Raw genomic sequence first — 22,031 nt, forward strand, 5'->3', positions numbered from 1 at the left:
AGAATGGACTGGTTGGATCTCCTTGCAGTCCAAGGGACTCTCAAGAGTCTTCTCCAACACCACAGTTCAAAAGCATCAATTCTTTGGTGCTCAGCCTTCTTCACAGTCCAGTATAGCCTAGTAGTCTTCAATTGAGGAGGATTTTTGCTTGCCCAGGAGACATCTGGTAATGTTTGCAGACATTTTGGTCATAACTGTGCATTCAGTGGGTAGAGGCCAGGGATGCTGCCGAACAGCCAACCATGCACAGGACAGGCCCCCACAACAAAGAAGGATTTAGCCCCCAAATGTCAGTAGCGCTAAGGTAGTCCAAGAGAGTTAAACTTGGCTCACATGCTAGTATTCGGTGTATGCTGACCTAGGGAAATGTGTTTTATGGCCTATTTGTTTTTTATATTACAATGCTTTAAGTCAATTTTAGAAGTAACTTCTTAAGGCTTCTCCTGAGATGCACTAATTTTTCTGTATTTCTCCTAAAGAGCTTTGCAGACTGAAGGGCTCTCCATGGACAGAGGACGCAGCCACAGAAGGCGTCCAACAGCAGCTGATTCATTCCAAAGGGAAAAATACTGATTGGTCCAGGAGTTGAGAAAACATTCAACAAAGAAATTACTGCTGCTGTTTGTATCTTCCTGAGGACTCTGGCTAGGAGACTCTGAGGTGGAGCAGGGTGAGGACGCTGGGGAACCGAAAGGGGACAGTGAAATTTAGATTCAGCCACTGTTCAAATAAAGGTCAGGGAAACACAGAGCCATTTATATGCCCGTCCGGTGAGGAAAGCAAGGAACTTTCGATCCATAAGCAAACAGAGATATTTGCACAGGGACCCTCCCTCCTCTGTGCTCCAAGACCATCCCCAGGGCTGTGATAACAGGCTCACTGTTACACCACAGGGCTTCTGCTTATCTAGTTTGTTCATCTCATTTTAACAGGCTGCCAGAGTGGAATGTCTGCTGACAGGGCAACCTCGGGCTTCCCCCTGCCCGGAGACGCCTGGGACAGGATACCAAGGACCAATGGTCATTCCTCAGGCTGAACAATCCCTTCCTCAAAGCAAACAGCAGGGCAGCCTTCTGAACGAAGCCCAGGGGCTGAGGAACCAACCAGGTGTGCCTCTCAGCTTCCAAGGGGATTAAAGGTTACAAAGAAAGTGGCCCTCAGGGCACAATCAGAATGGACTTGCCTCAAGAGCCTAGGGCATATTCTTCTCCTCAATTCACAAGATATTAACAAAAATACAGAATGGATAGCCTCTTCTTACAAACTCTTCTGGCTCAAGTAAAAGCTTTTCTGTAGGTATCCCATTCCTGCAGCTGCCTTTACTATAAACATTTAGAAAGACAAACTTTTAAGGGAAGCTGTTACAAAGATACAGTTTTCAAAGAGACTCAAAATGTTCAAGATTAAAGAGAAAGTTACATTTTATTTTAAATTTAAAAAGAAATGAAAAAAGCTGATGCCCTTCCAAGAACATCTGACTTCAGGCTTCCCCATCCTCCCTCTCCTCAATAAGTTAACACCGCAAAGGACAATTCCCCCAATTCTCAGCACTTTCTTATTCCAATGTGTAATTAACAAGATCCTGATCATCTCAAGCATTTCCCTTAAGAAATTCCAGAGAGTGGCCACTTCAGTCTAGAGGGACAGCAAAATTTCAGAATGCAACCTTCACAGGAAGGAAGCATAATAAAATAGAAATGGCTCACTAGTCAGAGTTGGGGAACCTGCTAACCTCAGCCTTATTGCTCAGTGGCTATGGATTAATTTGTACCCCAGCTCAGTCATTTGTAACTAGGCTGAGTTACCCTAATGTCCAGGATCTGCTATTAATACAATCCACAAGTGTAAATACGTAAAACCAGTGGATATACCTTATTACCATCACGGTAACACAGGTATTTTTCCGCACCTCATAATCTAGCATTACCCCAGAATCAGGAGAAAAACTGGAGGGCTTTCAGTTGTTTCATAAGCTAAATTCCAAGAAACTTTTCCCAAGTTCCTATTACATCGGGGGATGAGATTAACTTTGTTATTACAATGATAAGGTTTCAAAGGATAAACTGAAAATAAATCTCAGAAGAAGAAAAGGGAAACACTTGGAGCCCCACTGGTTGAGGGGATAGAAGAGACGATCCCGTGAGATCTAGGGAAGAGGTTCTCGGCGCTGGTGACACATTAGGATCACCAGGGCAGCTTTAAAAAGCACTGACTGCCTGAGCGTGACCCCAGAGACCGGTTTAATTTGTTTGGAGTATTAGTATCTTTTTTTAACATTCTTCAAGTGATTTTAACATGCAGCCTAAACTGAGAGCCACCAGTGTAGATAACAAAATGTTGGTATTTTACATTTGACAAAATCCCTTGAAGACTTTCAGGCTTTAGCTTAAAAAAAAAAAAAGCCAAAATATAATTTGTAAATGAAACTCCCTTCAGTGCCCAGTACTGTGTGTGCCTGTGTTAAATGCCTCAGATAAGACATCAGTGGGTCCATTATGTGACCTGTACTGCAGAGCAGGCTGGAAGCGCTGACAATGGTGAAATGCAAAGTAAAGGTGAATATTTGGGCAGTTTGCCTATTTTTCCACTGTGAGAATACATTTAAGGAAACTAAGTAACTGCTTAACATCATACCTGCTTTAGTCAACAGAAATTGTTATTTGATATCTAATAAGAGTTGATTCTTTGAACAGCTAATTTAGAAAATAATCTTAAATAATTAAAAAAATATGGCATCTAATTATCTAAATAGGTTAACTCACAAAAAGGGGGGTAAGGAGGGAAGGGATCGACTTAATAAGATTAATTCTACTAATTAGTGGACTTTTGTGCACCAAGTTATCTTCATATTAGTCTGTAACTTTGATACTGAGAGGTTCAACTATTGTAAAGACTTACAGAGGCCCTGTTCCCTGTTCCTGGCATTGGCCTTTTTAATTTTTGATTACGAGAAAGTGAGGGACAGAATGGTGAGACATTTTAGAAAGCATTAGCACAAGGCTGCGTATGCATGCTCAGTAGCGTTTGACTCTTTGTGACCCCATGGACTGTAGCCTGCTAGGCTCTTCTGTTCATGGAATTTTCCAGGCAATAACACTGGAGCAGGTTGCCATTTCTTTCTCCAGGGTATCTTCCCAAACCAGGGATCGAACCCATGTCTCTTGCATCTCCTGCATTGGCAGGCAAGTTTCTTTACCAACACATCACCTGGGAAGCCCCAGTACAAGGCTACCTCAAAGCAAAACCCAGGTTTCATTGAAAAAGTTTTCATTAACCATTTGTCACTTCCAAGTTATAGATTTTAACAAAGTAAAGGCTTGAGTATTTAAAATTGCTTGAAAAATACATTGCTAGTTCCAATACTTTTCTTCCCTTTGACAGAAAGCTCCTTTAACTCGTGCCAACAAGCTATATTTATTTCCCTTAAGCAGCATTTCCTAGCTAGGAAGCAGCAGCCACGCTGCAGATGGCGTAAAAGAGCTCATGATCAAGGCAGCAGACCAACCTCAGGAGACCTGCGGGCTCTAGACTCAGTCACCATGCAGGAAAGCCACCCGGGCTCTGCACCAATGGCAGCACTGTTGTCATCCCCACCAGAGAGCTCCAGGCTGCTATTGGAGACCAACATCTGGCACCAGGCCAGAGACCGTATCATACCGTACTAAGCTCTATAAAGCTTTATAGATGCCTTCAGGGAAAAGGGGGCAGGGAGGCAGGTGTTCTTACTCATCCTATTACTGACTGTCCAGAAAATATGCTGAGTCACTGAGTACCAATCAAGAGAAAAATAACGCAGAGACTGCAATACTAATCTCCTTCACCCCGCTCTCCTTCCTAACAGCAAGGAGACTCACAGGTAATATTTTTGACGCTGAAAACACAAGGGCATAGAAAAATTCACATACCCTTCATCCATAAAGAAGAGCTTTCAGAGTCAAATTTTGTTAAAGTGCTAAACAAAACTATTTTATGACAACAATAGTTGTCCCTAGGTAGAGGTGTTAAGGGTGATTTTATTTTTTCCTGTAATCTTCCATAATTTGCACATTTTCTGTAAGAGACCATAATCCTTTCATAATAACATATCCTAGAATCCTATTTCTTGGTAAGAGATTACTAATCACATCCTTGTCTCTAGCATGTAACTTGAGCTCACCCAAATAGTTCTTCCACTCACTAATCACAAGTACTCCAACCAAGACTAAAGTGTCAGCCGGACACAGAACTAAAGGAGACACTTGGTGAAGGTCACTGGACTCTGTGAATACTTGCTTTGTTACTTTGCCTAGAGGCAAAATATTCTAACATGGGTAGAAAGCAAATCCCACTAGTGGTACACTTGACAGAAGGGACAAAAAGAGTAAAGTAGTACAGGCACATGAACTTTAGTTGACTACTCCTTATTTTGCATGTTTCCTCCTTTCTTAGTTAGATTAGACATGCTAGGGAAAAAAAACAGTCACCCTTGGCTTTAGCCTGAGCACAGTGAGAAAACCACCACCAAAAAAAAAAAAGCTTATAAAAGTATCACAGAGTTTTGTCTTGTTTTTGCTTCAATTTTAATTTGAAGCAACTAAAACACCAGCTCCTTGGCCTGTTATTCAAGAACACACATCATCTCCTTGCTGTCCACCTGAAACTATCATAACATTATTAATCAGCTATGCTCCAATATAAAATTAAAAGTTTGAAAAACAAACAAAAAACCTCACTGGCCTTTTTTAAAATGAGGAAAAAACCTACCAAAATAAACTGCAGATTTAGCAAAAAAAAAAAACAAAACAAAAACACATCATCTGAAACTCATGATCTAGCCCTTTATATCCATGACTTCACACTTGATGCTCAAAGCCAACAGTTCTTTGGTTGGCCTACCCACAGCTTGTTGGTCCTACCCACAGCTCTTTCTTCCACCAGGCATGTTCTTCATTTCTCCAAATTCTACCTGTTCTTCAAGTCTCCAACCAAATTCTACCTCCTGAAATCTTCCCTGATCTGAGAGACTGAAGAATTCTTTTCTTCTTGTTAAATTCCACAGCATCTAGATTTTAGTAATCTACATACATGACTATGAGTTGAAGCTTCTAGGGAGGTTAGGCAGGGCCAGCCTCAATTTATCATCATGTGCACCAGAACACTTCATTCAGGGCTGTGTGTTCATCTTGGAGAGTGCTCAAATGTTTGCTGAATTAAAAAAAAAAAAAAAGAATATATATCACATCTTAAAACAAACCAACCAGAGTTGGTAGAGTTATGTGGTCAACATGTACATATCTGAATGCAATTATAAGAAAAGGAGCTATGTTCAAAAGAGAGTCACGCCTCAGACACGGGAACAGTGTTAAGGAGTGGTCTGGACATAAATCTTCATGTTAGTTGAAATAATGCCGCCTAACACCAGCCAAGATTAGTACTTAGGCTCAAAGAACTAACAGCACCAGAAGGCACCCCTATTAGCACTTCAGGATTAAAGGATGTCTGCAAATCATGAAGTTGTGTGTGGCCACAAGCTTTACCTCAATAGTCTTGAACAAAAGGAAGGTGTGAAAATGCATTATTTTAACTAGCTCTAAGCAGATGTGATACAAATATCTGAAGGTGTGAACGATTAGAGCAATTTTCCCAAAGAGTATTCCAAAAGATTTGGTCATAATATTAGGAAAGGGGCAAACAATATACTCTGCAACTTTGCTGACAGCAAAAAAAAAAAAAGAAAGAAAGAAAATCACCAACTTGTTTAAAATGCGTTTAATACTTGGTGCTTTACTTCTGACTTCTATTTGACAGTTTCATGTGTCCATGTTAAACTGAACCTATCAAAGGCTAATGGTGGTGGATAAAATCTTGTTTTCCAATTAAGAGCCACAAATGTATCCTTATCTTTTGTTACTTTGGGAGGTACTGTTTTTCATTTCTGATGGATAATAATAGGCAGAACTGGCATCTGGGAGGTCTTGTCCCAGATTTCATCTCTACTAACTAATACAAAAACAATGGCTATGATCATAAGACACGAAACTGTAATCTCTACCCAATTATCTACTTACATTCTTAAAAAAGGTAAATGGTATGCTTTTATAGCCATTCCACTTCCCAGATACTTAAATTGTCCATTTTTATACCATGGCTGAACCAGAAATTTGTCATTTTGCTTTTTTCCTATTAGCAAACTGCTAACATACGAGACAAGTTGAAGATGTATTTGTATCTATGAAATCTGGAGTTTTGATAGATAATATGCAAGAACATTCTAGGTGTTATGTGAATTTTTAAAAACACTTGATCATTATATATGCCTTTTATCATGTGTAAAAAAATATGTTATATAACCTATAATTCTATTCCTTAGGTCAAGGCTGAGCAAAAAGAAAAAAGTTGATTAAAAGAAACAGTTTAAGTTAAAAACAAAAAAAGTTCAGAGGCTACAGGATATGGTTAAAAAAAAAAACAAACAGAAAACAATACTCATATTTAAAAGTTTAGGAAACATCAAAGGATAATGAAAATTAAATTCATGTGGACTCCTGAGATCTCACAAAAGTGGTTGGTATCAGCCTCCTGTTTCTTCAAGATGAGGCTGAGTCACATGAAGGAAACATTCTGTCTGGTGCCTGACTTAATAATTTAGAGGACACAAGGCACAACAGTGACTTCTCTACCCACAGAGGAAAAGTTTGCTGCTGCCACTGCACACCCGAATGTCAGTTCTGCTCTAACTAAATGGACAGGGCCTCTGTCCTCAGAAATGTCACAGGACCACGCTCTATCTTTCCAGGTTCCATCTCTTCTTCTTTTACAAGCTAGGCATGGGCAAGCTTGCTCACTAAGGCTTCATCTACACAGATGCACTAACGACTCTGAAACTTGTCCCAGCTCCATTCCGCATCTGTACTCTATCTACTGATCACCTTATCTGGATGCACCGCAAATTCCACATGTTCAAAAGTAAACTCATGCTCACCTCCTTCTCCTTTCCCCATATGCCCATCAACAGCCTTACCACAGGCACCCCAATGTCTCCCTGCCTCCTTCCCGAAATACCCCTAAGTCTCTCCCTCTCCTCCATCTTCACTATTAGACTTGGATCCAGACCCCTGGCCTCTTTCACCTGGGCTGGCACAGGAGGCTCCAGGCTGCTCCCTGTATTTTGTCTCTCTCTCTCTCTCATACACATTTTTCATATACTGCCTGAAAATTAATCTTCCTAAGATAAATGAAGTCTTAAAAATCTCAGCTCAACTGCATTAGCTATTAGGTCATGCAAAGTAAAATTACAATGAGATATCAGACATACCTATCAGAATGGCTAAAATTAAATTAATAACATCAAATACTGGCAAGAATGCAGAGAAACTGGATGACTCACACATTGCTGGTGGGAATGTAAAATTAAAGTTACTCTGGAAAAAATAGTACTGAAGTTTCTGATAAAACTAAACACGCACTTACCATATGACCCAGCAATTACACTCCTGGAATTCACCCAGAGAAATGGAAGGTTTATTCACAAAAAATCCTATACACAAATGTTCAGAGCAGCTTTGTTTATAATAGTTACAAACTAGAAATAACCCACATTTCCTTCAACAGATGAATGGTTAAACAAACTGTAGTCTATCTATAACATGGAAAATACAATTGATACACAACAAATAGATGGATCACAAGGGAATAATGCTGAGTGAGAAAATTCAATGTCAAAAGGTTACATACTATATAATCCCACTGGTACAGCTTTCTTAAAATGACAAAATCACAGAGATGGAAAACAGATGAGTGGTTGCCAAAGACTAGGGGAGAGGGCAAGGGAGGAGGCTGTGGCTCTAAAAGGGGAGCACATAACTAATACAATTATGTAAAGTTTAAAAATAAAATTAAATTAAAAAAATAATAAAAATAAAAGGGGAGCACAAGACATCCTTTTGGTGGAGTTGATTTGTATCTTGACTGTGATGGTGGTCATACAAATCTACTTGTGAAAAAACTGCATAGAACACACACAAATAAGTGCACATGAAACTGGCAAAGTCTTAATAAAGTGGTTGCATGTTATCCTTGTCAATCAATATCCTGTCATGATTTTATACCATAGGATGCAAGAAGTTACCACTGGGAGAAGCCAGATGAAGTATGCATGGGATCTCTCTGTATTATTTTTACAACTGCATGTGGATCTACAGTCATCTCCAAATAAAAAATTAAGAGAAAAAAACCCTTTTAATAATTTCCAGTAGTTCCCCTATGCCCATAGTAAAATATTCCTTAGCATGACATGTAGAACTTTCCTACACACCTCTTATGCCCTAGACTACTAGCTCTAAGTACCCCACTCCAGTACTTTTGCCTGGAAAATCCTATGGATGGAGGAGCCTGGTAGGCTGCAATCCATGGGGTCACTAAGAGTCAGACACGACTGAGCGACTGAGCGACTTCGCTTTCACTTTTCACTTTCATGCATTGGAGAAGGAGATGGCAACCCACTCCAGTGTTCTTGCCTGGAGAATCCCAGGGATGGGAGAGCCTGGTGGCTGCCGTCTATGGGGTCGCACAGAGTCGGACACGACTGAAGTGACTTAGCATAGCACTAGCTCTAAGAGCTAACATTCTTTGAGCACAGGCTACGTGGCAGGCACCATTCTAAGCATTTTATATGTATTAGCTCATTTAATACTCAAGGCATCTCATGAGTTAGGTTCTACAATTGATACTATTTTAATTCCTAAGCCACTAAGACACAGATGACTTAACAGCTTGACAGCATCCCCACTTCATTCGTTCTCTGTGACTTTTTCCAGTATAAGTGCTATACTAAATGTCAAGCATTCAAAAGATATTCAATAAGTGTTTTAACATAAAGTCTGAACAAAAGGACACAGAAACGGTACAGAACTGGGACCTTAAGGATTTGACACTGATTACAGTGAATCTATGTTTTTCCAAAGTTAAGCTTGAATAGGAAAGCATTGTACCACAGACAGTCGAAACAGAAAATACCCATCAGTGAGAAAATGTTGATTAATAAGGCTACAGCTTTCACGTAGCAAAGAGGGACAAGTAAGGTCAGGCTAATGAAACTCCAGTGTCAGCTATAGAGCCATGCTGCTGCTGCTGTGTCGCTTCAGTCATGTCCGACTCTGTGAGACCCCGACTCTGTGAGACCCCATAGACAGCAGCCCACCGGGCCTGCCGTCCCTGGGATTCTCCAGGCAAGAACATTGGAGTGGGTTGCCATTTCCTTCTCCAATACATGAAAGTGAAAATTGAAAGTGAAGCGCTCAGTCGTGTCCGATTCTAGCGACCCCATGGACTGCAGCCTTCCAGGCTCCTCTGTCCATGGGATTTTCTAGGCAAAAGTACTGGAGTGGGGTGCCATTGCCTTCACAGAACAAATACAGGAACACAAACCTCAACTTCCTACCCAGCAACCCCCATTCTTTCTTATTACTTCTGCAATTCAAGAATTTTTCCCCAGACGAAGATGTTTCTTCCAGATTAAAATGCATATTCATTATTTCCCTCGGAGGAAATTATTCACTAAAGACTCCTTTACACTCATAGGTTTTCTTGAAAATTTCAACTGATTATCCTCCACCAATATAGAATTGTTCCAAGTACGCTCTGAAATCTGAATGAGAATCTCCAGTCACCTTTTAAAAGCAGACAACAGAGGCAGAGGGAGGGAACAATTATAAGTACAAGACTGAAGTATAATGGTTCCTATTCCCACTGCTCCCTGCCCAGCCCTTCCCCTCCCCAACCCTGCATAAACTGTCTTCGTTCTAGCAACACCTTTTCAGAGGAGAACTCAAAGGGGAAAAACAGATGACAGGTTGAGAGCCAACATCTTCTCTTTCACAAATAACAATAAATTCTTAACAGTGACCTAAAGTCAGTAAAGAAAAAGAAACCTCTTTTCAGTTATGCATTTTGTGAAGAAAGAAGGTATGGTCTAGCACAGCAAGCAGATAAGGAGAGGAAATTAGGCAGGGCAACACTGACCGGTTGAGTTCTCTTGTACTTGGAGTCCTCACGGTCTCGGTGCTGCCCTGAATTGCTGGTTCTCTCCCGCACATTTCTATAACCAGGGCTGGGGATGATGTATTCTTTTCCTATGTCAATGTCCTTCATCTTCTCTGAGTGGAGGGCTCACAGACTCTTGGTTCCACTTGAGAATTCCTGGAATTAAAAATGCATCAAGGACAGGTATTTCCTAAATTGCGCTTAATAAGTAAAAGTACTTTAAAATAGGGAGAAAGAGACAAAAGCATTAAAGTTTTCTGTCATTATATCTATAAAAATAAATTCTCAAACATCTTTCAAGTACCATTTTATTTTTCTCAACTAAGTTCAACTGCAATGCATAGAGCATTTAGATAAGTCTTTAAAAAAAAAAAAAAAAAAAGGCTTTCCAGAAACAATTTAAGTTTGTTCCAAAAAAATTTTACACCTGAATTTTAAAAACAAATTCCCCGTGGATTACGGACAGTGTCCTAAAATTAGCTAGTGGTGATGATTGCACAATTCTGTTAATATACTAACCAAACACCAAGCTCTACACTCAGGTGAATTTCATAGTATACAAATATCTCAACAAAGCTGTTATAAAAAAAATAATAGCAAAAAGAAATTCCCCACCCTGTTCTACTAAGTCTTATCTAGTATCTACCTGAAACGCTGTTCTAAACCCTAGTTAGCCTGATTAACTCTAATCAATACCTGGTATCAATTCTGGTTACTTTAGAAAAAGTAAAACACATACATACTCCACCCTAAGATGGTCAAAGCTTCCCAGATACAAGCTGGGAAAACACTTTTTATAACAGCCTCACTACAAATTAAAGAACTGTAGCTGTGTTGCCTTTAGAATTCCATAAATTCCTATCAATCACTGAGAATGAAAAATACAACATTGCGGACATAATTCTGACAAGTACAATTCATTTTTTAAGGTATCAGAAAACAAGAAAACTTACAAATCCTCTAAATAAAAAGGACTAAATCTCCACCATAGAGACTTGTTTCCAGCACAAAAGAAAGCTTGACTTCTTACCTTTCAGAGGTCTGGCTCCAGTACCCTGAGTTGATATTGCTCAACTACTTATCTTTCAAAGAAAAAAGTCACCTTGTCCAATGACAAACTGCACCATAAAGAACACCGGCTTACAACCAAGAGCGCAGCAATCACGTCACTGGGACCTCATTAAGCCTAAACTATAAACAGATCTGGCATCTGCCAGTGTCCCCAGTGTCAGGATGCAGCTGCAGATCAGAATAATCCTGCTTGTTACAGGGATCACTGAAGTCCAACCTTCCCTGCCAAAGGTTCCTCAACCTAGCCAACTATCTGGAAAGCAGAAAAGATCAGTCCTGCTTTGAAAAAAGGCAAGAGGAGGGGAGCAAGTTTGAAAGGAAGGAGGCCATAGAAACTCACTCAGAATGCCAAATGCCACGTCAGGAAGACCACAAGGATCACCTCAATTGCCTAAGAATTCATGTAACCTCAGTTTCTTTCAATCACTTTGTTCCAGGTTATTCTAAGTTGGAAGGGTGTGGGGAGCAATTTTCCATTCCCTCTAACACTCCTGCTTATTTAATTTCCTGGGCCAAGAGGTAGAGCAATGAAAGTAGACAGGCCTTGTGCAAGGACAAAGCTACTATCTCCTGGCCTTGAACATAAGGAGGATTCCATCTTCTGAGTATCAGGAAGGCCAGCCAAGAGCCAGAAGTCCAATAGATCTGGGAAACAAACAAGGCCCAAATCTGAAGAAAACAATTAAGGAAAGATCACTAGGCCAGAGTTTGGGGATGAAGGAGAGGGTACTATTTGTATTTCCCTTTTCTTCTTTCTGTTCTCCCTTAAAGTTGTTTAAAAGTCTTTTTTAAGAGAGAAGAAGAAAGGGAAGGGATTTTCATTTACTTCTGAGTCAGAGCTGTACATGACACTCAGCAGAATAATCAAAGTGAGAGAACCCATAGAGGTCTCTTGGTCAGAGACTTTCTTTTAACCAGGACTCTCCTTCAGTGCTAAGTGTAGACCTTCTGTACAATGATGCAGTCAAAACTGCCTGGGGGGAGGAGTTTGCACAGGATTACAAGGACTGGAAGTAGCCACACTGGTGTTCCCAAATTGCCTTCATTGCAATATTGCTTAGGTTTCCAACACCTCAGGAATGTGGTTCCAGGCCCTGCAGCCACACAAAAAGACCTGAAGCTACAAGGGTATGTACTTACCACCTCCCTGAAAGCTACTTGTCTCCAGCCTACCACACCTTTCATTGACTCACCCTGGAGACCCCAGAATGACCTATTCATCTCCTTCAAAACCTTCTGAAACTTTGCCAGTCCTTTCTGTGTCCATCTGCCTCCTGCCTCCCCCATGTCTGTGCAGAAACCGAATGACCCCTACGTGAAAAATACAAAGCCCCATGCAGCTCTCTGCGGTGGAAAGGGAAAGGGCACTAATGACTGTCAAGAGATCCGGATTCCATTCCGGACTCTGCCAAGGGTTTCCTGTGCGTGCTTCTGTCACGAACCTCTATCTACCCCATAGCCAAAATGAGACGATGACTTCTGAGGTCGCTGGGTGCTCAGTCCCCTCTGTGCGGCTTAAGCGGGGGTGCCCCAAACCGTCTCTCTACAACCTTGAAGAGGGGGGCTTCTCTCAGGCCAGCATCCCCTAGGATGCCCCTGGCCTTAGGGCGTTCCCACGGCCAATTCTGGCCTGGAAAGGCGATAGCGACCCACACACACGGGCCGCGGGCGTAGCACCACCTGGTGGCGTTAGCCGGGAATGTAGCCGGCACCCCGATCACTCATCCCACCCTACCTGCCTTCCGAGGACCTCACCTCCAACCCTCCCGGTCGCGTCCCGAAAATGAGGCGGCGGGAGACTAGAGGAAGGCCAGGCCGCTTTTCTCAGTTCTCCGATTCCCGCGGACTGCTCGCATCCTCGATCGCAGTCCCCCACTATGGGCCGAAACACACTGGATGGGGATGGCCCCCGCGACAACCCGAGGGAGAAGGAAGGGGTACGGCAGTCACCGACACCTACCTGTGCCCCAGCTCCAGGACGGCTGCGCCGGCCACTCGACCACGCTCCGGAGCATTAGCCCCTGGAGCAAAACAAGCCTTTATAGCGGCATTGGCCTCCAGACTGCGCAGGCGTGCTGCACAAAGAATTTCCAAGACTGAAGGGAATTGTAGTCCCGCTTCCTGGAGCCCCAGGCTCCTTTCGCGGCTAAGAACTATATTTCCCAGAAGCACTGTAGAAGCCCTGGAGGAGATGCAGGCCGCTCCTCCCTTCCATTGCGCTCCAGGCTCTGCACCGTCCTCCGCAGAGTTTCTGCGATCCTGTCTGGAATCTTCTCCAAGGCCCTGTGTTCCAGTGAGTGGTCGGGAGGGTTGACAGTAGCCCTCTGTGGGCTGGCTGCCCAGTGTTTGTAGGCAGGGCGGTCACGGCGATGCTTGGCCGTTTATGCACCAGAAAACACTGTGAAGGTCACCGTAGCCTATAGGAGACCAGCCGGCCCCTCATCTTATCTGTGTGGCCCTTAAGGGTTTACCACTGCGTGCTCGCGACCCTGCATTATCACCTGTCTCACTTTAATCCCACTGTCCATCACATGTTTTTGTGCTGCCCACGTTCTAGAAAATAAACGCCAGGATGACAGTTTTTAGAGTGGCAAGAGCCTTAGAAACGACATGCCAATTCATCCCTTTTTATAAATGAAACTGAGGTTTCCAAATAGATTGATCACTTCATTTCTCTTTGTGTTTCATTTGTACCTTCAAGATGATCATAACATAAATAACTACTGTGTTTAGTGCCTACATAGTCTGTACCTAGTCGCTACCTAGTCGCTAAGAGTCGGACACGACTGAGCAACTTCACTTTCACTTTTCACTTGCATGCATTGGAGAAGGAAATGGCAACCCACTCCAGTGTTCTTGCCTGGAGAATCCCAGGGATGGGGGAGCCTGGTGGGCTGCCGTCTATGGGGCCGCACAGGGTCAGACATGACTGAAGCGACTTAGCAGCAGCAGCAGTCTGTATCTTGTGCTTTACATACTTGTTTTTTAAATCTCCATGTATTTAAAGGAGATTATCCTTTAAATAGGTATAGGTGTTATGATTATCCATTTCAAAGTTGTTTTTTTTAATGGAAGGTAAAATGACTCCTCTACCTTTATACTTTTAGCTAGTATGAAACACCAATGTAGGGAATTCCCCAGCTGTCCAGCTGTTAGGATGCCCCACTTTCACTGACAAGGTCACATCCAGCTTCAATCCCTGGTGGGGGAACTAAGAACTGAGATCCCAAGTGACTTGAACCACAGCAAAAACAAACAAACAAGTGACTTGAACCACAGCAAAAAACAAACAAAATGCACACCAATGTACAATAGAGCTGAAGTAATTAACACAGTGTTTTGCCCAAGAATGGATTAATAAACCAATGCAATAAAGAGCCTAGAAACAGACTCATGCATACATGTAAAGCTGATCTGTAAGAAAGAAAACATTACAAATCAGTAGAGAAAGAAAGAAAAGACTATGGATAATGCTGGAACAATTGGTCATCCGTATTTCTTAAAACTCAGGGGTTATAGCTTCATACCACATAGATCAAAGGCCCAACTGAAAAGGAAAACCTTCAAACATTTAGAAGAAAATGTGAAATATCTTTGTGAACTTCTTAAATAAGATACAAAAACAATAAAATAAGGTTTGATTAATTTTATATTAAAGTTTCAGCTTCTATATAAGATGCCATAAAGCAAAAAGATAAACTACAAGTTATAACTGACAAAGTTTTTAATACAAATAATTCCTACAACTCAATAAGAAATGCTAAATAACTGAATAGAAAAATTGGCAAATGATGTGAATAGACAGTTCACAGAAAAGGAAAACTCAAGCAGCCACTCAAATATGAAAAGAGACCCAGGGAGATAAGCTCAAGATGGTGGAGTAGAAGGACTTGAGCTCACCTGTCTTATGTAAACACCAAAATCACAAACAACTGTTGAATGACCATCAACAAAAAAACACTGGAACCTACCAAAAAAGATACCCTACATCCAAAGGCACAGAAGAAACCACAAAGACATGGTAGGAGGGGCAAAATCGCAATAAAATAAAATCCCATACCTGCTGGGTGGGCAACCCACAAACTGGAAAACAATTATACCACAGAAGTTTTGCCACAGGAGTGAAGTTCTGAGCCCCACCTTAGCCTTCCCAACCAAAGGGTCTGACAACAGGAGAAGGAGCCCCCAGAGAATCTGGCTTTGAAGAACATCAGGGTTTGATTGCAGGAATTCCACAAGACTGGTGAATACAGAAACTTCACTCCTGGAGGGCACATACAAGGTCTTGAGCACAGCAGGGCCCAGGGGAAAAGATACCCAATCTTACTAATAATCAGGGAAATGGAAATTAAATTAGCAACAAGATACCATTTTATGCCCACCTGATAGGGAAACATAAAAATCTGACAATATTGTGTTTTCAGGATCTAGAGAGACAGGATGCTTCACACATTGCTGGTAGAGTATCGACTGATAGAACCACATAACAGTTGGCCAAATTAACAGGTTGGAAATGAACTGTACTGTTAGGCCCCAAATTCATTTCAGTTCAGTCGCTCAGTTGTGTCTGACTCTTTGCGACCCCAGGACTGTAGCATGCCAGGTTTCCCTGTCCATCACCAATTCCCAGAGCTTGCTCTAACCCATGTCCATCGAGTCGGTGATGCCATTCAACCATCTCATCCTCTGTCATCCCCTTCTCCTCCTGCCTTCAGTCTTTCCCAGCATCAGGGGCTTTTCCAATGAGTCAGTTCTTCACCTCAGGTGGCCAAAGTATTGGAGCTTCAGTTTCAGCATCAGTCCTTCCAATGAATACTCAGGACTGATTTCCTTTTGGATGGACTGCTTGGATCTCCTTGCAGTTCAAGGGATTCTCAAGATTCTCCAAGGGATTCTCCAGCACCACAGTTCAAAAGCATCAGTTCTTCAGTGCTCAGGTTTCTTGTGGTCCAACTCTCACATCCATACATGACTACTAAAAAAATCATAGCTTTGACTAGACAGACCTTTATGTAATGGTAAAGTAATGTCTGCTTTTTAATATGCTGTCTAGATTGGTCATAGCTTTTCTTCCAAGGAGCAAGCATCTTTTAATTTCATGGCTGCTGTCACCATCTGCAGTGATTTTGGAGCCCCCCAAAATAAAGTCTCTCACTGTTTCCATTGTTTCCCCATCTATTTGCCATGAAGTGATGGGACTGGATGCCATGATCTTATTTTTTCGAATACTAGGTTTTAAGCCAGCTTTTTCACTCTCCTCTTTCACTTTCATCACAAGGCTCTTTAGTTCTTCTTCACTTTCTGCCATAAGTGTGGTGTCATCTGCATATCTGAGGTTACTGATATTTCTCCCGGCAATCTTGATTCCAGCTTGTGCTTCATCCAGCCCGGCATTTTGTGTGATGTACTCTGCATATAAGTTAAAAAAGCAGGATGACAATACACAGCCTTGATGTACTCCTTATCCAATTGCAACCAGTCTGTTGTTCCATGTCTGGTTCTAGTTATTGCTTCTTGACCTGCATACAAATTTCTCAGGTAAGGTGGTCTGGTATTCCCATCTCTTTAAGAATTTTCCACAATTTGTTGTGATCCACTCAGTCAAAGGCTTTGGCATAGTCAATAAAGCAGAAGTAGCTATTTTTGTGGAACTTTCTTGCTTTTTCTATGATCCACCCAATGTTGGAAATTTGATCTCTGGTTCCTCTGCGTTTTCTAAATCCAGCTTGAACATCTGGAAGTTCATAGTTCATGTACTGCTGAAGCCTGGCTTGGAGAATTTTGAGCATTACTTTGCTAGCATCTGAAATGAGAAGGGAATGGCAAACCACTTCAGTATTGTTGCCTTGAGAACCCCATGAACAGTATGAAAAAGATCCCAAGTAAACCCTACAATTCAGTGTCTTGTAGTCAAGAAGTTTATTTTGCCCCTGCATAAAAGTCCCAGGTGAGTGAGTATACCAGATCAGCAGTGTAAGTTGTGGTCTTGGCACTCAGGTGGAGACCCAGGGTGAACTCTGTCAAGTTCAACATTTGGCTTCCAAAGTTGCTCTACTAATTGCCACCACCAGTCACCCAAATGAAGGGAAGGAAAAATGGAGTGTGGAGGAGGTGTGACTTGGCCTTAAGGCAGATCAGCCCAGAAGCAACATCTCTCATTTCCATTCACATTCTATTGGTAACAATTTAGTCATATGGTTGCATCTAACTGAGAAGGAAGCAAGAAAATGCAGTTCTCAATGAGGCAGCTAGGAGCCATCTACAATTCTGTCACAATGGAAGAAGGAAAGAACAGATTTTGGTGAAAGCTAATGTTCTATCACATATGCCTATCCTGAACCTAGCTATTCTACTTCTACATACATGCTCTACAGTAGCCATTCTCAATCAGAGCTTCTGCAAATGAGTCAAACCCTACAGAAAATTATTTGAGTAACTATTTTCTCAATTCTCCCAAGGATAACACATAGCTAAACTCATTCTGGGCTTCCCTGGTGGCTCAGATGGTAAAAAATCCTTCTGCAATGCAGGAGACCTGGGTTTGATCCCTGGGTTGGGAAGATCCCCTGGAGGAGGGCATGGCAACCCACTCCAGTATTCTTGCCTGGAGAATCTCCATGGATGGAGGAGCCTGGTGGGCTGCAGTCCATGAGGTCGCAAAGAGTTGGACACAACTGAGCAACTAAGCACAGCACACTCATTCTAGATGCCTAGAAGTTAATTCCTTATACACAGTGAATACCTTAGGGTGTTATGGCTTAATACTATCATCTGAGAAAAGCTACCCTAAAGGGTCTCTCACACACATGCACAAGGAGGTATGTTCCTTGTGCATTTTCTATAATAGAGAAAAGAATCTAAATTTCATTAACAAGAGAACAAGATTATGATATTTGTACAACTCAATACAACTGTTAAAGAACAAGAGTTAAAATGTTATCAATATGTATAGACCTCAAAAACAATGTTAAGCAAAAATAAGTTACAAAGGGTTTCCCTGATGGCTCAGTGGTAAACAATCTGCCTGCCAATGCACAAGACATGGGTTCAATTACTGGTCTGGGAAGATCCCACATGCAGTAGAGCAACTAAGCCTGTGTACCACAACTATTGAGGCTGTGCTCTAGAGCTCGGGAGCGACAAGTACTGAGCCCACCTGCCACAACTACTGAAGTTCACACACCCTAGAACCCGTGCTCCACAACAGGAGAAGTTACTGCAACAAGAAGCCCATGCACAACAGCTGGAGAGTAGCCCTTGCTCTCCGCAACTAGAGAAAAGCCCGAGCAGCAACAAAGACCCAGCACAGCCAAAAATAAATAAATACAATTAAGTTGCAAAAAGACTAAAATTGTATGACCTCATTTGTATTCACCGCTGTTGTGTTGTTCAGTGAGAACAGAGAGGGACACACAAGGGGATACACAAGGGGCTTTATCTGTCCTGTAATATTTTATTTCTTCAAGAAATGACTTGGATGGACCTAGAGACTATCATACTAAGTGAAGTAAGTAAGAGAAAGACCAATACCATATGATATCACTGATGTGTGGAATCTTAAAAAATGATACAAATGAACTTATTTACAAAACAGAATCAGCCTCACAGACATAGAAAACAAATTTATGATTACCAAAGGGGAGAGGTTGGGGGAGGGATTAACTCCTCAACAATTAGGAGTTTGAGATTAACTGATACATATTAATATATCTAAAACGGATAAGCAACAAGGATCTATTGTATAGCACAGGCAACTATGAGTGCTGCTTGCTCAGTCGCTTCAGTCATGTCTGACTCTTTGTGACTCTATGGACTGTAGCCCGCCAGGTTGCTCCAGACAAGAATTCTCCAGACAAGAATACTAGAGTGGGTAGCCATTCCCTTCTCCAGGGGATTCTCCCAATGCAGGATGGAACCTGGGTCTCCTGCATTGCAGGAGGATTCTGTACCAACTGAGCCACCAGGGAAGCCCAGGCAACTATATTCAATATTTTATAATAATCTATAATAGAAAGGAATCTGAAAAAGAACATATATATATTTATATATATGTATTATATATATATAATATGGTTGAATCACTTTGCTGCACACCAGAAACTAACACAACATTGTAACTCAACTATACATCAATTTTAAAAAATGATTTATAAATGTTAAAATTTAACAAAGCTTCACAGGGGGTACACAAGTGCTTCTAAAATCATTTGCTGTACTTTTTGGTAACCTGTAAGTATGTCATAATAAAAAAGTTTTAGTATCATAGGAATAAATCATTTCCCTTCTCGATAAGGATACATTCAGTTTATCAGAAAAATATTGAGGGTTTGTATACATATAGATATATAAATATAGATAAAGTTATAGATATATAATGGAGGAGGAAATGGTAACCCACTCCAGTATTCTTGCCTGGAGAATCCCACAGATGGAGGAGCCTGGTAGGCTACAGTCCATGGGGTCGCAAAGAGTCGGACATGACTGAGCAACTTCACTTTCACTTTATAGATATATAAACATATATCTATTGAGAGTTCTTTAAGCACCTCTGGCCATCCAGTGGGAGAAGAAAACTTCTTTCTCAACACACCTCAAGCCACCTCTCCTAAGGCATACTAGTACTTCTGACACTGCTTAAAACACTGTAGTACCCAAAAGGTGCGTATCTGATACCTTCATATAAAATAAAAAGCTTCAAAAAATCTCCCTGAAATACTTTAAATATGTAGGCTTGTTTACGTAGGTTTAAAAAAAAAAAAAAACATAGATGAACACTATACAACCCTGGATCAAAACTTCAATACACTAAGGTACCAACTACCTTGGCTTGTCCAAGGATAGCCTGGGCCAAAGACTTAACTTATTTACATAGTATTAATTGCAAAGCATCCCCTCCTCAAAGTGTATTTGTGTTTTGAAGTGTTTTAGGGAGTGATACTCTCCAACCTTCAAGCAAGGGGCTAGAGAATCTATGTTGCAATGCAGAATTGTATGCATCTTTAAATATATTTATATTATGTAATGTACCTAGTCTATTCATTTATTCAATGTTTGATGGAGATACAATGGAAGCAAAATAGACAAGCTTCCTGACCTCATTGGTTTAGAGTCCAGGATAAATATCAATCCAAATTTAAACTGTAACTGTGCTGTGTACTGGAAAAGAAAGATTCATGTTACATCTGAAGAACAGTAGGAGCTATTAGTGAAGTAGTAGGAGCTAGTAATGAAGATGGTGGAAGGGGGCAGAGAAGAGAGCACTCCAAGCAGAGGAACTTTAACAAAGGCCAGGTGGCAGGAGAAGGAAGGGAAGGTCTCCAGAAGTAGACCATGCTAAAGGTCTTTAGAGTAACAGCAGAAGCCAACCATTGCAAGGTTTTAAAAAGTGAATAGGTTAAGGGTTGAGAAATCAAATTTCCATTTTGAAAATGTGTCTGAGGCTAGCAGATTTGAGGAAGAATTAGATAGCTTAGAATGGAAGATAAGTTTCTAACAGGAATGACTGTTGTCATCCAGGATGGTGGTTTGGACTAGAATTGTGGTGGAAAAGATGGAGAGAAGTGGACAGACTCATGAGAAAAATTTAAGAGGTAAAATTGACAAACCTTGTTGATGGATTAGATACAGTAGGATGAGAAAGAGAGGTGTCGGGGGAACACCTTGATTTCTGGTTGCAGAACTTGATGGATGGTAGTGCCATTTAGTGACACAAAAAATGCTCTACGCAGCAATCCCCTGACACCCTCCCCTAGCTAGCTTGTCAGGAGCTAATGTCAAAAGTGATCACCCCACATCTGCTGTGGCACTTGTGTTGAATTCTTCTGCCAATTATAAGACAAAATTTCTCATTTGAAGATCAATTTTGTAATTTTCATAGAGTAAGATTTAAAAAAAAATTTAGTTAGGACTTCCCTGGTGGTCCAGTGGCTAAGACTCTGAGCTCCCAATGCAGGGAGCACAGGTTCAATCCTTGGTCAAGGAACTAGATCCTACATGTCACAACTAAAGATCCCACATGCCACAACAAAGATCAAGGATGCTGCATGCTGCAACTAACGTAAGACCTGGTGCAGCCAAATATAAATATATTTAAAGATTAGTTAATAAACAGAATCTTTTATTTAACATCATGATCATGGAAACAATACAGTACAACAGAATAATGTGGCTTTAATGGTCTCAGGCAAATTAGGAAAGAAGAGAAGAGGATTTAAAATGTAAACAATACTGAACGAAAGCCAAATGACATCATAACATGTTTTACAGACAAAGGTTTCACAGAATTTTTAATAGAGAACTTCGTGGGAGAAGCTGAGTGTTCACACAGTATACAGTAGTATAGGCATGTTATGATAAATCATATCACATATTCACTTTATGTAGGAAAGAATTACATACTCCCCACCTTTGCAGTATTAACTTCCCAACTAGGGGGAGTAGTTAGAATGAAATGAATGATTACTTTTTATAAAAAGGTTTAAGAACTACTATACTGAGATGAATTATCAAATTGGCTCAACAAAATAACAGACAGGTATTCTAAAAACTAGCTGTTTATTATTAAGAGAGAAAAAGTGACAGAAATTATCTAATATTAATAAAACAATATTATCTACCTCATTAAACTAGTGTTGTGTTGATTCTGTAGCCTTGTATGTAGTAATTTATAAATTTATTTTAATTTTATAGTGGTATAAGAACTATGAGCATAAGGACATTATACATGGTTTTATTAATATACATATTAAGTAATATTATAATATAAATAATTGAAGTCAATATCAGGGGTTTAGGAGAATTATTTCCCTTAAAAGAGATCTGAACCTTACTCAAGTTTGGGAAATCCTGGGCTATTCAATTAAACCAAACTTTAGCTTGGTATACAAGACCTTCTGTGATCTGGCCCCACATAATACCACAGCTTCATTTCCTGTCACTCT

The 22,031-nt window shown here is 41.0% G+C and overlaps 1 protein-coding gene across 8 annotated transcripts in view; it reads right to left on the minus strand.

The window, feature by feature from the left end:
- ABCC5 (ATP binding cassette subfamily C member 5) overlaps positions 1-13,104 on the minus strand; it is an 82,232-nt gene extending 69,128 nt beyond the window's left edge. For 4 of the 8 annotated variants that reach the window (XM_086396543.1, XM_086396521.1, XM_086396568.1 and 1 more), the window contains exons 1-2: positions 13,052-13,104; positions 10,000-10,176 (exon numbers count right to left, since the gene is read on the minus strand). In XM_086396543.1, the coding sequence (XP_086252669.1) occupies positions 10,000-10,128 (129 nt within the window). In that variant the 5' untranslated portion in view covers positions 10,129-10,176; positions 13,052-13,104. Of the gene's footprint in view, positions 1-9,999; positions 10,177-10,973; positions 11,189-13,051 lie in introns of those variants that run through there. The other 4 variants (XM_086396535.1, XM_086396600.1, XM_086396527.1 and 1 more) reach the window with 3 other exon arrangements.
- Between the last annotated feature and the right edge of the window lie 8,927 nt (positions 13,105-22,031).

Source organism: Bos grunniens, chromosome 1 (genome assembly GCF_055505025.1).
Source record: "Bos grunniens cultivar Pamir isolate PY7600 chromosome 1, Bosgru_T2T1.0, whole genome shotgun sequence".
Lineage (NCBI taxonomy): Eukaryota > Metazoa > Chordata > Mammalia > Artiodactyla > Bovidae > Bos > Bos grunniens.